The sequence below is a fragment of the Phyllobates terribilis genome, unplaced genomic scaffold (assembly GCF_046119375.1).
Source record: "Phyllobates terribilis strain yellow unplaced genomic scaffold, ASM4611937v1 Scaffold_2__4_contigs__length_985480577, whole genome shotgun sequence".
In the NCBI taxonomy this organism is placed as follows: domain Eukaryota; kingdom Metazoa; phylum Chordata; class Amphibia; order Anura; family Dendrobatidae; genus Phyllobates; species Phyllobates terribilis.
In genome coordinates, this window is record NW_027362762.1 from 348,167,260 (window position 1) to 348,183,548 (window position 16,289).

Genomic DNA, 16,289 nt, shown 5'->3' on the forward strand with positions numbered 1-16,289 from the left:
GCTAAGAATACAATCTACATAAATAGTTGTTAGTTATTGCACAACACAAGGTAAAGATAATATAAACCAAACAGAGAAACAATCAGGCACATCACACAATGATGAGCAGATAAAAATTCCCCACCTCTCCACCCCAAAAAATAGAACAAGCTAGCACCAAATTACTGCTAATTCGCAGCACGGCGGCTCAATGGTCATTATTGTAGCCTTGCAGTATTGGGGTCCTGGGTTCAAATCCCACCAAGGACAAGATCTACCAGGAGATTGTATGTTCTCTCTGTGTTTCCTCCGGATTCTCCAGTTTCCTCCCACACTCCAAAGACATACTGATAGGGAATTTATATTGTGAACCCCAATGGGGACAGTGATGATGTATGTAAAGCGCTGTGGAATTAATGGTGCTATATAAGCAAAGCGTAATAAATAAAATAAATAATATTCAAACAAATGCCCATTAACCTAAATTATTTCTTCTTCCCCATGTACATGTACACTTGGTTCTGTTGTCTGGCTGATATCCATTTCTCCCCCTTCCTTCCCATGTACATGTACACTTGGTTCTGTTGTCTGGCTGATATCCATTTCTCCCCCTTCCTTCCCATGTACATGTACACTTGGTTCTGTTGTCTGGCTGATATCCATTTCTCCCCCTTCCTTCCCATGTACATGTACACTTGGTTCTGTTGTCTGGCTGATATCCATTTCTCCCCCTTCCTTCCCATGTACATGTACACTTGGTTCTGTTGTCTGGCTGATATCCATTTCTCCCCCTTCCTTCCCATGTACATGTACACTTGGTTCTGTTGTCTGGCTGATATCCATTTCTCCCCCTTCCTTCCCATGTACATGTACACTTGGTTCTGTTGTCTGGCTGATATCCATTTCTCCCCCTTCCTTCCCATGTACATTCACTCTAGGTTCAGTCGTTTGGCTGACAACCATTTCTCCCCCTTCCTCCCCATGTACATGGCTGATGGCCATTTCTCCCTTCTTCCCCATGTACAAGCACACTTGGTTCAGTTGAGCATGCCTATATCAATAGAAAGGAGTAAGCCTCCATCTTTTATTTCACTTCAGAACAAAAAGGATTGGGAATTGACATTCTACATGCCACATTCTTCTTTCTCCTGACATCTGTCAAAATATTTATACACCTAAAACATTATTATTAGTAGGTCAAACATATGGCAGAGAAGAGGGAATAAAACCATGTACTCGGAGTCCCCATGGAGCCATAAGCACTGTGTGTGCTGCTAAATGATGTTTTTCCCTTAAAGGGATTGTCCACTACTATTGATAATGTGCAATGTATTTTTATGGTGGAAAAAAGTTAATTTGTAAATACCTTGTGCTGCGGTTCTTGCCTGTGAGCGGCGCTATCACTGGTCGCTCACAGGCTGCAGCAGACTCTTCCTTCTGCTGATGTCATGTCAAGTGAGGCGTGACCCAGTGACACGGTCCCCGCGGTGGATGCTGGGCTGTGGGCGGAGTTACCCCGCGTGTCACACCCAGCATCCACCGCGCGCTTTCCCAATGAATGGGGAGAGGGAGTGTGTGCCGTGGATGCCGGGTGTGACGCAGGGGGTACCCCCACCCACAGCCCATCACTCACCAGGGAGCGCAGCACTGAGTCAAGCCCGGCTGCAGCCGGAACTTGATGTGACGTCAGCAGATGTCAGAGCCGGGGGTCAAGTGATGCCTGTGAGCGACCAATGATAGCACCGCTCACAGGCAAGAACCATTGCACAAGGTATTTACAAATATACTTATTGCCACCATAAAAATACATTGGCACATTATCAATAGTAGTGGACAACCCCTTTAATGCAATGATTTCTTTCCATCAGATTCTGGTACACATCTGTAGTAATGTTTTTGGTGTATTGCTTACCAAACATCTAGTATTTGTCTAATTTATTCTGAAAACCCCAACATATACATGCAAATAATAAATTACACACAAAATTAAAAGAAAAAGTCTAATACTTACAATAGATATCGAAGACAACTGGATCCGACTCCATTATTGTCATGCCATTTGGCATATAGTAGGTCACTACACATGAAAAATGGGCATCAATGTCATTTTTGCTTGACATGTACTGCAGTGAAGAGCGGATGTTATGAAGGCCACTTGTGGAGTTTCTTTCTTTAGACCACTCTATAGAAACAACTAAAGAAAAAGAAAATCCTCGTTAGGAATGTTTCCTTATAGAAATTATCCCGGGGGGGGTTTACTTTAGAAAGTTTTTTTGCCATTCTTTAAACATCAAGAGCAAAAATAAGCATTAGACTGACAAGTGTCATATAGACATGTCAGAAGTTTTGATTGATGGGTGTTTGGGAGCTGATACACCTCTAATTACTGAGCTGAAAGTGACAAAAGTGCTCAGCTGAATGTTGCTCTAAGACTGAAGATAGTTGAATAGAACTGTTTAGTCTGCGAGGAGCACAGATCTTTGCTAAAATAGAAGAATAGAATAGTTCAGCCATCAGTGGGGGTCTCAGTACCAAGATCTCACCCATTTGCTGTTACCCTTTGAGTAAGTTTTAAAGTGGACGGCTTGTCACTATTCTGAAGCAAACTGCTTTATCAGATCAGAGTCATCTACGCACCACTGGCTTGAACTGCGGAGTTTCTGATGCTGCAACAGCACTGACGAGGAGCGCAGCAGCACTGACGAGGAGCGCAGCAGCACTGACGAGGAGCGCAGCAGCACTGACGAGGAGCGCAGCAGCACTGACGAGGAGCGCAGCAGCACTGACGAGGAGCGAAGCAGCACTGACGAGGAGCGAAGCAGCACTGACGAGGAGCGAAGCAGCACTGACGAGGAGCGAAGCAGCACTGACGAGGAGCGAAGCAGCACTGACGAGGAGCGAAGCAGCACTGAAGAGGAGCGAAGCAGCACTGACGAGGAGCGAAGCAGCACTGACGAGGAGTGCTTCAATGCAGCACTTACAAGCTCTCAAAAAGAGCTTGTAATAACTGCACATTTGAACACCACTGCTAGACTACAGAAGTGGCCGGTAACATAGGAGATGAGCAGGAAACAATAAAACTAAGAATGCCTTTGCTCTTGAGAATGGAGAGGATTTTTAATAACACATTTCAAAGTTGGTTTTTTTACAAGCAGTTTGCAGATTTTCAAAGTACGTGAAAATAACTCTTCAAGTTACAATATTACAGCAGGATGATAATGGTAAAACAATGCTTGGGCACAATGAAACAAAAGTAATGCATACTGTTTCAGAAGTTTTGTTAAAAGGTGAAATTTGACATAACACTGCATTATGAGTATGTCTCAGGTATGTTATTCAACAAAGCTTATTGCACACCAGTTTCAACCCATAAATTATTAGAAAGGCAAAAGCTTTGTTGCCAAAGCATCCTATATATACATATAAATATATAAAAAATATAAATATTCTTTTCCATTTCCTCGCTGAATATATGATACAAACAGCAGCCACTTAAAACAGAGGAACAACCTAATTAAGCTTTGTCCTTCCAAGTGTAATTACAGAGTCACGTCAGGATAACTGGATTTTAAGTGACTTGTAAAGAAAGCTCCTGTATGAAAGTGAACGGTGCTGCATCTGGGTGTAATTAAAAAGCAATATAGTGATACTTGTTATCTCACGTTATTAACTTAGTACTGCAGGAAGTAATGGAGGTGGAAACAGTAAGAAGACTGGCTACAGATTTCTCGGTGATGCAAAAACTAGTAACTCACTACAATACTACTGAAGAATACAGCTAATATAATTACAAGAAAGGGTTTTCCCAAAAATAAAATTGATAGGTAAGAGGATTTCTGAAAATCCTAGATGAATGGTATAAATAAATGTATTCTATATCTATAGCCCCTTCATCTAATGGCAGCACTGGACACAATGCACCTCCTGACACTGTTGAATTTTACTCATGTTTTATGGTAAATTCACACAACAGCACATAATCTGCGTTTAGCACAAATGTATTCATCTTGTATAATAATGACCACATAGTTACGTCCAGGACAGTCTAATCCTGCTGTAGGTCCATGGCCTTGTAAACCTAGGATATAATAGTTCGCAGTTGGATCCCATCAGATAAAGTACAGGTATTTTGGAGGAACACTGAAAAAGTGCTAGCATCAGAATTCACAGACAATATTTCATTACTTCTTCGTCACATCAGAATCTTAAAGTGTCTAGAAATGGATGGTATGTACAGTGAGAACAAACTTACCTCCATCAACCGGTAAAAGAACCTGACCATTTCTGTACCATGTAATGTTGGCGTCTGGGTAGCTGTCATTTGCAACGCAATCCCCGACCTGTACAAATGACAAATCAAGGTCAAATATGTGAAGCTACAAATTCAGGGAGGGTTGATATTTTTGAGGATTGCTGTAATAAGTTCTCGCATACTTACCTTATTTAGCTTTCCTGTCTCCATAAATGTCGGCTGGTTGATGATCTCAGGTTTGGAAGGTGGCTCTAAAATGAGGAGCATTGAAGAGTATGTTATAAAAGGCAGGGCATACATGTAAGCAGTTACCAGAAACTGCCCTCTGGTATCTGAACACTAACTGGATCCATTCAGCAAAGTACATTACAATTCGGTTTTCTGCTCACACATAGCAGATCTCTCCATGGATTTGAGGGCATTTTCAAATTCTCAGTACGCCCATTATGTATGTGCACGAGTTGCGGATATACTGAAAATTTTTCTGCATCAAAAACCAGCGTTGGCTGCATAAAATACTCACTCTGACTTTTTTTTACATGTGTTTTTGTTGCGTCTTTTTTTTCCATTCATTTGAATAGGTGAAAAATGCTGCAAAAATTATAAAAGAATTCACAGATTGCAGTTTTGAAAAAACACTTTTGTTGGTTCAAATGCGCAAGGAAAAAGTAAGCAGCGTGAGCATGAGATCTCAGAAATCTCTTTCACTCAGAAAAAACATGGCAAAATCGTAACATGTGAACAAGTCCTTATTTTGCCTACTATGGAATGCAAAGGCTGAAATTCATGGCAAAATCCACATATCATATTCCAACCCTGTTACAATTACACTGATCAACAAAGATTTTGTTAAAGGAGTATTGTCGGTTGTTATTAAAGCATTTTAGTGTGTAGATTCTGAATCTGCAATCAGAATTTTCCTGCCACCAATTTTCCATACTTTTCCACCAAACTATAGAGATCTTGTGACTGAGTTATTACAATGCTACAAAGAATTTGAATGCAATATGTCTCTCAAGATACATTTCCTGGCCTCCCATTTAGATTTTTTCCCCGAGAACTTTGAAGATGTCAGTGGCGAGCATGGGGAGCGGTTTCATCAGTACATTGCTCTACTTGGCGGCCGTTATAAAGCGAAATGGAGCCCAAAAATGCTCACAGACTACTGCTGGTGACTAAAAAGGGATGCGTCTGCAGCTAAATATTCAAGAAAATAGAACAATTTTATTTAAAATACTTAAAAAAAACTAAAATTTGTATTAAGTCATTTCTGTTAAAAATAAAAAATTTCAAAAATGTAAACTCTTATTACACAAAATCCCTGCCCGATAGAAAAATTCCGAAAGCAGATTTGGAATCAGGGGACAAAGTAACATAGGAAACAGTCTATTTCATTAATTTAACACAAAAAAGTAACATTTTGTAGACCAGTGTTCTAAGCCATGTTCTCAAATCTCTGGCACCAGTAGGGCACGATAGAATCTGCTGGTGCCAACAGCGGGGGATTCTTAAACCCCCTTTGGACTGGGACACTTTGTTTTCCTCTTATTCCCCACTTCTTTCAAAAGCCATAATGTATATATTTGAACATCGATATAGCCATATCAGAGCATGTTTTTTTTTGCTGGATGAGTTTTAGTTTTGAATTACACCACACACTTTATCAAATAATTGACTAAAAATGGTGAAAAAAACAAAACAAAACAAAATGCAATTTCACAAAAGTTTTTTGAGTTTCCTTTAGATGGATTTAATTGTGAAGTAACAATCTAGATTTTTATTGACATAATTTTGAGGTGCATATGACTTTTTAGTTACTTTAAATTGCAATCACTTTTTTTTTGGGGGGAGGGAGGTGTGATGACTGAAAAATGGCAATGTCGAGTCGATAGGTTGTTATGGCAGCTGGTGGTCTGCCAAAGACCACCGTGCGTGCCATTACGGTGCTCTGTTGAAACCCAGCCTGTGGGTGAACTTCATGGGGGACTGTGATTTTCATTATATACTTCAATATATTAAAGTCCAAAAAATAAAATAAAAAATACATGTCTTGTATCACTGTTTCCATAAAAGTCTGAACACCGTAAACAGAAAATAATTGAAAAAGCCGTAATTGCATTTTTTGGTTGCCATCATGATTCAAAAAAAATATATAAGAACCAATGAAAACATCGGATCTATCCCAAAATGGATCAATAAAAATGTCAGGTTGCCCTACAAAAAACAAGCCCGTACTCAGCTCCATCGACAGAAAAATGAAAAAGTTACAGGTCTCAAGAAAATTGAGACAAAAAACACATTTTTATTTTCAAATTTCCACATTTTTTTCACCACTAAAATAGTAATAAAAAACTTGGACAAATTTGGTATTACCGTGATTGTACTAACCTGGAGAATCAAGACAAACACAATGAACGTTGTAAAAATAAAACCCTAAAAACAATGTTGGAATAATTTTTTTTTATCTTTTGCAATTTTGCTGTACTTGGAATTTCTCTCTCCATTTTCCAGTACACTATGTGGTAAAATGAATGGTGTCATTGAAAAAGTACATCTATTCCAGCAAAAACTAAGCCCTCACATAGCTATACTGATGGAAAAAAAAAAAAAAAAAAGTTATGGCTCTTGGAAGAAAAGGAGAAAGAAACGAAAACACAAAAAACTAAAACTTGTCAGGAGGAAGTTAATATTTGAATTGGGAAAAGAGCGGATGACTTTAGATATTTTTTAGTCTATTTTAATCTATTTTTATAAAACATTTTTTGAAGGCAATCTGTCACTCAATTTATGCTGTCCAAACCTCAAGCAATGCGATTGTAGCCAAGTATGATTTTCTCTGCAACACTTGGACGACCATAGAAACAGACAAGAATAGTCCGGAACTGCTCCCGGCCAGAGTCGAGTCACCATAGGGGTCTTGAGACTGTGATTGTTTCACCACTTGTACGAAATATGAATCTGTGATTGTTTGATCACTTGTACTATATACTAAAGTACTGAAGTATATAGTGAAATTGATATTCTTCAATGAAGAAGTCTAGAGAGTGGGGCCCAATTCATATACAAACAGGAAACCAGGCCATGGAAATGCCACAGTCCGTGATGGTCAGCAGCATCTAAATGGTGTAACAGTGGCAATCAGAGCTAGCTCTGGTCGTTGCTGTAAGAGTCAGACACTGGCTGTATAGTACCAGTTGCTAGTGATGAGCGCAAGTGCTCATTACTGGAGTTTGCATCGCGTGCTCGGGTATGCACTGAGTATCGCGGGTGCTCAAGTGACATGTTCGAGTTCCCGCAGCTATTAGACAGCCACAAAAGATGCGGGGATTGCCTGACAAATATGGGCAATCCCCGCAGGTTTTGTGGCTGTCTAACAGCAGCGAAAAATGCGACCGCGGGGACTCAAACATGTCACTCGAGCACCTGTGATACCTGCTGCATACCAGAGCACCCTAAGCAAACACTACTGGTGCCATACGCCCGGTATAGGGTGAGATTCTGAGCCCGGACCATACTAGTGCATGTTGACGATAATGGATGTAGAAGAGAAGAAAAGAACATAAGGTGTAAGAGTTATCCTTCAAAACATATTAACAACTGTTAATATCAATGCGGTCACATGAGATTGAAACATCAGCACAAAGTCATGAAAGTGTTAAATATCATACACTTACATTACTCTGCCTGGATTACTGTCAGGATGTATACAGTAACTCTGTTCTGTTAAGCTTTACATGAACAATAGCTTTTGTGCATTTGCCTTTGGATTCAGTCATATTTCTTTCCCCAAGTACAAATAGGTTTTTACACCGGTAAGAACCCCAACGGAGTACAGACGAGAAGCAGCCAATACAATATATTATTACTGCTAAATGCCCTATAATATCCTCTGCATATTCTGAGAAACCTCTAATATGTCTAACAAATGCATGTAATGAAAAATACAGCATTCTGAAATATGTCCTATTCTGTAATGGGAAGAATGATTTTTTCCTCCTGGCGCACAATTGCCTCCAAACCTTTGGATTTGTCTTCTTAAACAATGCTGCTCTAATGCAAGGTAAGAAGTCAAAATTGCTGCTAATGACGAGTATGATTCAGAGCTTTCCTGTAGCCTGACAGCAAGCGATGATATAGAACAAAATGTTCCCTTTTTTAATTAAGCTTCCTGGAAACTGTCCCCAGATACAAAATCATAAATTTGGTATAATGGTAGTGTGTACTTACTGAAAACTTTGACTAGTGTCGGCTCTTCAAACACATTTTCTCCTGTTATGAGCATGCATACAAATCTCTTCTCATCAGTGATCCTTGCATTTGAGATGGACAACGTGTAGTTCTCCGAAAGCTCCAAGCGTCCATTGTACTCTGGTACATTATCATAACTGGTTCTATTTTTCACAGCAGACCGAGTGGCTACAAACACGGCAATTCCATCTGGCTGTTCCTGAGAACAAACAAACGCTCAAGCACTGTGCATGTAGCATGCTCTTATTACAGGGAAGTCTTTGCTAATGAAATATTGACTAAGGGACTTAAGTATACGGGTACTTATCATTTTAAAAAAAATGCTGCCATGTCATAGTAACATTTCAGACATTTTGATTGATGGGGATCTGGGTGCTGAGACAACCAATCATTACTAAAGTGAAGGGTCAGAGCAGCTCTTCTTCAGATCTCTCTTTGGGGAAGCAGATCTTGTGGTACAAGGGCTCTTAAACGGTCCATAAATCTGTACCCCGCTTTCTGTGCTCACTGAGGAGAGCAGAGCTGCTCAGAATTTAAGGGACACATCTTGAATCTCATTATTTTAGCGATCACTAGGAACTTCAGCACCAAGAGGGCCACCATGGATCCAAACTTCTGAGATGTCACTATCACATGTTAAAGGGAATTTGTCAGCAGGTTTTCTCTATGTAATCTGAAAGCATTATGATGTAGAAGCAGAGACTCTAGATTCCAGTGATGTGTCACTTACTAGGCTGTTTTGCTTTTTCAATAAAATCACTACAGGACTAGATTTCTTGTGCCTTCTTGCCCAAACACACCCCCACCACTGATAAGCAGTAGAGATGAACGGATCAATTTGTGGGACTCCAGTACAGCGTCCAGGGCAGTGGTATCTGGCAGCTAGACAGGAGGTGGCCCACAATTCTCTTACTATTTGGTGTCCCCGGAGTGGCTATTGATTAGCCGCGGCTGGAGCTATGTCATCTGTGCATCACACTGCACAAATTACATCGCGCCTGCCTCAACAAATCAAATGCCTAGCTAGGGACTCTGGAAGGTAAGAGATTAGCGGACCTCCTGGCTAGCTATCAGGTACCACTGACCAAGATGTTGGACCAGAGTCCCATGAATCGATCTGCTCATCTCTAACTAGCAGTTTTCAGTCAATATACATTGTACATAGAAAAGCTGTCAATCAGTGGGGCGGGTGGGGTTATACAGAGCTCAGCATTCCGAGCACTGCTAAATATCAGCAATAGAGAAAACGGCTGCACCCAGTGAACTAAGAGATACATTGCTGGAATCAGGATGTCTGTCCCTACCTCATGCTGCTGTCAGATTACACAGCAAAAACTTCCTAACAGAGTCCCTTTAACAGATTTTAGAAATGACAGGTACACTCTTAAAAGAGAAAATACAGGTATTAATAGCTATTAAATATGTAGGACTCTTGTATATCTCTTGTCCCGGCTATGTTATACAACAGTTGTGACTTTATAAGCCAATTTCCTTATGATTTTACTGAAGGCACACAACCCAAAATCTACATTCAAGAAGGATCGAGTGTATAAAATTGTTACTAAGATGGTAAATAATCTGATGCCCAGTAGTGGAAGTGGATGTGACAATCCTGTGTCTGCATGGGTCTAAATGCAGGACCTTTAGTGAGGGCTCTGACCAATCAGATGGAGTACAGCTGTGCAGAATGAGGTCATGTGATGGACCATCAAATGCTACAACCCGTATTCTAAGAGAGCTTGACAAGGGTGAAGCTCCAAAGGAATATTTATTAGCAGCCACTTTAAAGAAGCCCTTACATGAAGTTTTAAATGAATCTGAGCAGATGTGCATGTAGTGTAGTGTGAGTGTACTGATATAATCACCTACGCTGCTTTTTCCAGAATCCAATACCGTTCCGCTCCTCTTCTCAGTGATATCACTGGATATCCGGATCACTCTATGAACTTATGCATGAGCCAGATGTCTCCTTTACAATGTATGTCAATGGAGCCTCGATCTGACGTGCCATAGACTCATGTTCTAAAAGCCACTTTTGGTTCATGCAGAGCACAGTGTGACCTGGATGGTCTGCAGTGCGGTGACGTCACTGAGAAGAGGAGCAGAACAGTGGTGGCAGGTCTGTATATTTACACACTGACACTACACTACATACACAGATTTATTAAAAAACAATCTTAACGGAAGAGTTTCTTTAAGCTAAACATATAAATTCAGGACAACTGCAATGTACATGGGTCCATACGCATTAGATATATTTTGTCCAAACCAAACGGGTTATGTGGATTTAGCTGAATGTACAGTATATATGAGTTCAGACTCCCCTCTAACGATAGACGTCAGGTGACAGAAGATTTGCACATGATGGATTTCCCCATGTCCGATTCTTTGTGCTCACAGGAAGTAAGCAGCGGCCAGCAGTGTGAAAAGAGTCATGGTCACTATTGTTTATGACCATTGTATGAAAAAATCAGTTCGGGAACAGCATTATGAAGGCAGATTCTAAGAGCTATGAAGCCTAAAGACTTTTAGATAATTCTTAAAATCACCATACTTACATATTTCCATTTTCCAAACAGAAGGCCATCAAGTTTTTCTTGACTACGACCACAAGGTATATCAATTGCTTCTCCAAAAATTGCACTAACCGTATGTAAACCAAAACCTGCAAATAAAAGAAAATATAATGATTTATGTCACGAAAACAGCAGTTCCATAACTTGTAAAGCTGTGAAAGGCGTCTGCCATGAACGCATTCACTCTTAATAACAGATACAACTCTCTTACAGTTGACATGAAGACTCCATTTTGCCCAACCAGTATGAAGAAGACAAAACCTTTCAGATGCAATTCAAGTGAAATATCCTAAACCTTCAGACACAACCACCAGATTTATTTGTAGATTGATATTAAAATCAACTTTAGCCAAGTAATACTGGCATATGATATGTGTGACGCCAGATCCTGGAGAGGATAGGGATTACCACGATTGCATGAGCAAACAATTCGCCTTCTGAACAGCAATGCCTTCTGTTTGCGCAGGTTTCATGTAAGATTGACACCATTATGCTGCTTAGATTTCATATACATCTCTAAATATTTATTTAGCAATTCCAAGGTTCATCAATTTGTCAAACAGACACTTTATGTAATGCCAGCTTAGAGGGTGGGTCCGACATGGTAAAAAAAAGCCAACCACAGGGATATGCATAAAATAACAAGCCACCTGAGGTATGCTGAACTCTCATTCCCCTTGGTCTGTGTTGGGACTGGAAGCGATGTCGTCCCTTTCTTTGTTCACCTGACCACTAAGGCCGGTGATTGGCTGCAGTGGTAAGATCTCTGGAAAGGATCTGTTATGATGCGCTGTTCCAGTCACCTGATCACAGCATCCAATCCCAAGTCTTACTAGACACTGAAGAATTGGACATAATCACTTAGGTCCTGGCGACTCTTGTGTCTTCTCTTCCCTATTTCATTAACCCCTTCCTGACACGGCAAAATTTTACATTTTTGTATTTTTTTTCCTCCCTTTCTTCTAAAAGCCATAACTTTTTTATTTTTCCATCGATATAGCCGTATAAGGGCTTGTTTTTCGCAGGATGAGTTTTCCTTTTGAATGACTCCATTCATTTTATCATATCATGTACTGGAAAGCAGGGAAAAAAAAATTCCAAGTGTGGCGAAAGTGCAAAAAAAAAAGTGCAATTCCACCATTGTGTTTTGGGTTTTTTATTTAACATGTTCACTATAAGGAAAATGACCTGGAAATCTGATTCTACATGTCAGTACAATTATGAAGATACCAAATGTGAATAGTTTCTTGTTATTTAAGTGGTGAGAAAAAATTACTTGTGTCGACATTTTCTGAGACCCATAACGTTTTCAAGTTTTAGTTGATGGGGCTGTGTGAGGGACTATTTCTTTGCACCCTGAGCTGACATTTATTAGTACCACTTTGGGGTAGATACGATGTTTTGATTGCCTCCTATTGCATAATAATGCAGTGTTGCAGCAGCCAAAACAAAATGGAAATCTGGCATTCAAATTTTTTTTCTCATTACGCTATTCACCCATTGGAATAATTTTATATTTTTATAGATCAGAATTTTACGGACATAACGATACCACATATCTGTATTTTTCATTTTTTTTATTAATTTATTTTTAATAGGACAAAAAAGGGGGTGATTTTAACTTCTAGATTTTTAAAAACATTTTTTAACTTTTCACTGTATTTGTTAGTCCTTGAACCTGCGATCACTCAATTGCTTGTGCTATGTACAGCAAAACCACAGTACTGCTGTATATAGCAAACATCACGGTCTTCTATGAACAGGAGAACCGTTATTACAGGCACAGGGGTCTTCAGAAGACCCCCCCCCGGCAGTCAAATCAACCCATTGTTGCCCTGTGATCGCGTCCAAGGGCACCAATGGGCGCATGGAATGACGCGTCCCCTTTACAGTGCGCTGTAAATACAGCTGTCTGCGATTGCTGACAACAGCATTTAACAGGTTAACAACCACGTATGAAGCCGCTCATCGGTCGGCTGTTTAGACGCAGATAATGGCTGAATATCACAGCCATCATCTGTCAGGAAAGATGCGGACTCGGGAATCAAAATCAAGGAGCAGGCATATGATGTCACTGCATGTCATATTTCGGTAAGGGGTTCTAACCTAATCTTTAAAAAGGGATTAATCGTATTTTTGGATGTGTGAAATAAATGTTGACTTAAAAACACACACAATTTTATTCAGATCGTTTATGTGCTTTAAGAATCACAAAAACAATTTGATACCCTAGTCTATATTAGGTGTTCGTTATTGAATTGCTAGTTTATTCCAAGTAACATATAAAATACACGTGAAGCACAAGCTCCTGAAGATAAGATAGCAGCAGGGGGCTCGGAGTTAGAAGGTAAGATTCTGCAACATACAGCAAACTGCTATATAACCTCTATCTGTAAATGTAACAAGAAAAGTAGAGAGGTTAACTACAGATAGATGGCAAGTGTCTGATTGATGGAGGTCTGACTGCTGGGATTGCCGTGACACAAGTCAGCTTCATAGCCTTGGAATGAAGGAGAACCTTTCATCAATTTGAGCATGGTAAACTGATCATATCAAGAGATGGTAGCTGCAGAGCTGAATAAAATGTAGCTTGTTTATTTCACTTCTCCATTACGGAGATGTTAGGAGATAATGTATTTACTTCTTACTCCACATGAAGTTGTCCAATCATAAGCAGGCAACAACATGCATGGGAAAAAAAAAAAAAAAGAACACGCCCACCTCTCCTCAACTCACTGATCTCTGCAGCTAGAGCAGAGCAGAGTTGTGTATCATTACAAACACTTCCAGATTTCATCTCATGGCAGTCAGTGTGAGGGAATGGCGAGAGTGGACAGCATTGTGAGATAACATCTGGAAATGTATGTAAAACGAAAACCATTTCAGGATTCTTTTTAAATAAATATAGTGGTATGGAAATTGACACAAAAAATACATTAATATTATATATCCACCAAATTCATGAGGATATCACCCAAACATTTTTAAATAATTTGTGATGATGCATTTCCTTTAAATTATTAAGAACAAATGTAGAGCTTCAATATAATTTCATCATTGTAAAAAATTGGGCAATTAAAAAACGTAGTCCATAAAATCTTAAAAGACTGATTGTCTAACTGGGGATAAATCTTTATGTAACCATAAAGTTCAACTCAGATAACATTTCACATACTGAGCGGCATTTACTAAGAATGATGAAAAGTGACACTCCAACCTCTCAGTAGTAGTGCAGGATTTGCTATATTTCTCAGTATAAATATGGCGCACACTGTGGAACAATGTCAGGTCTTCCTGGCATTGTTTTTCGCAGCTTTTTTTTATGGGAAACTACAGAAAGAGGACCTGGGATGTATATATTTATATGTTTATTACCTCATAAATAACCAGATAAACATTAGATTGCAAGAACCATTAGGTTATGTTCCCACAATGAGCTTTTGACACTGCAGAATTAGGTTACTTGCGGTTTTTCATTGCATTTTTGTGTGTTTTTTTTGACATGCGTTTTTGACACAGTTTTTTTTTTCTCTTTTTGGTGTATTATGTTTTAAATAAAGTTGCTTTGTTTTTGATACTTCCTGGTATTTGGCTTTGACAAAACGTTATTGATATACTTAGGTGTGGATTACATGTATTTCTGATGCATTTCCGCCGCAAAAAAAGCACTAAAAACGCATGTGCGTTTTTTTTTCGTGCAGATTTTCGGCATCTAATGAAAGTCTATGGGGAAAATCCGCACAGAAAACTCAACGTACCTGCAACAGAAATTGACATGTTGCGGATTTGAAACACGCACCTCTGGTCAGTTCACGCTCAGTACATGAAAAGCACAGAAGGTATGAGATTTTTATAAATCCGACCCACTTTGGTTGAACTGTAAGACACTGCATTTTTGGCACAGCAAACATACGCAGTGTGAAAAACACACCAAAAGCTCATCGTGGGAAAGCAGCCTTACAAGTTCCAATTGTACCTTCCTACAAAAATATAATGGTATTCATCTAAAGCAGGGATGGGGAACCTCAGGCCTGCAGGCCGTTTACGGCCCTCGATGACCTCTTATCCAGATTCCCAGGTACCGTAGTACTTGAACTGTAGTACTGTGAGCACGCGCAGTGTTCACTACTGAACGTTGAGGTGTGTGCAATGAAAGATTTCGTCCTGACACCAGTGCGTGATTTGTACTGCCCCCCAAGGTTGATATAAGTACCCTAATGGGCCTTGGCAGATAAAAGATTCCCCACCCCTGATCTAATGGCTAAAATATAGGAACTGCTGAAAACATATGTAATATCAGCAACCTATGGGAAGTTGGCCACGCTTAATCAAACATTCCTTTTTACTAAAAAAGACTAGACCCTGAATAGATACTCTTTTTTTATAACATTACTATTGTTTTCAATCATAGAAGCACAAAAGATGAAAATCAAGTAAAATAAAAGGAGACTTTCTAGCTTGTAGTAAAGGGTAATAAAATATATGTAGCTACACACAAGAAGGATGAGATATTACTATAAGGAGACTTTAGACACCTTCCAATTAGGATGAAATGAGTCAATTTGTAAGTGATAAATGCAATATTTTTTTTTTTTTTGGCAATTATGAATTTTCTTTATGATCTCAGCAAGATGTTTAGTCTTAGGGCTCATTCAGATGTCAGTTTTTCCTGTACGAGTTTTAACCTTTTTTTTTTTTTCACAGATAGAACCCATACCTATTACAGTAAAATGGGCTGTGGACACGTTCTTGTATTTTTGAGGACCAACTTGTCCGCACCAGAACACAGACACTTCCAATTTTGATGAATCATGGATCAAACTCACGAATGCAAGTCTATGAAAAAAATCGGACAGTACTTGGATGCCACCATCTGTGTGCTGTATGTTTTTCAATAACCGATAGGACAAGCTTGAGAAACCTCCATCAGTTTTTTTTTTACGTAAGAGAGAAACTAAGGAAACCCTAATGGTAAACACTGACCAAACACTGATGAAAATCAGATCCGAAACACTGATAAAAGCCAGAAGGTTTTCTGCGTACAAGAAAAATCACTGGTGTGTGAATGAGCTCTGAGGTTGTTCCCGATATTCTGCAATCTTCAGTCTTGTAGCTACGTTAGCATGGCATATAGACATACCATGTAGAAAGTGCTTGTCTTATTAGCAGCTAGATGTAGAATTACTTTTGAGGAATATTGAATTCTTTTGCTGAGCGAGACAAAATGGGCTAAA

At 39.4% G+C, this 16,289-nt stretch overlaps 1 protein-coding gene across 3 annotated transcripts in view; it reads right to left on the reverse strand.

Moving 5' to 3' along the window:
* Nucleotides 1–16,289, reverse strand: part of ALCAM (activated leukocyte cell adhesion molecule) — a 136,944-nt gene that overhangs the window by 56,274 nt on the left and 64,381 nt on the right. For all 3 annotated transcript variants that reach the window (XM_073664614.1, XM_073664612.1, XM_073664613.1), the window contains exons 2-6: nt 11,038–11,144; nt 8,459–8,678; nt 4,418–4,482; nt 4,232–4,319; nt 1,991–2,173 (exon numbers count right to left, since the gene is read on the reverse strand). In XM_073664614.1, the coding sequence (XP_073520715.1) occupies nt 1,991–2,173; nt 4,232–4,319; nt 4,418–4,482; nt 8,459–8,678; nt 11,038–11,144 (663 nt within the window). The remainder of the gene's footprint in view (nt 1–1,990; nt 2,174–4,231; nt 4,320–4,417; nt 4,483–8,458; nt 8,679–11,037; nt 11,145–16,289) is intronic.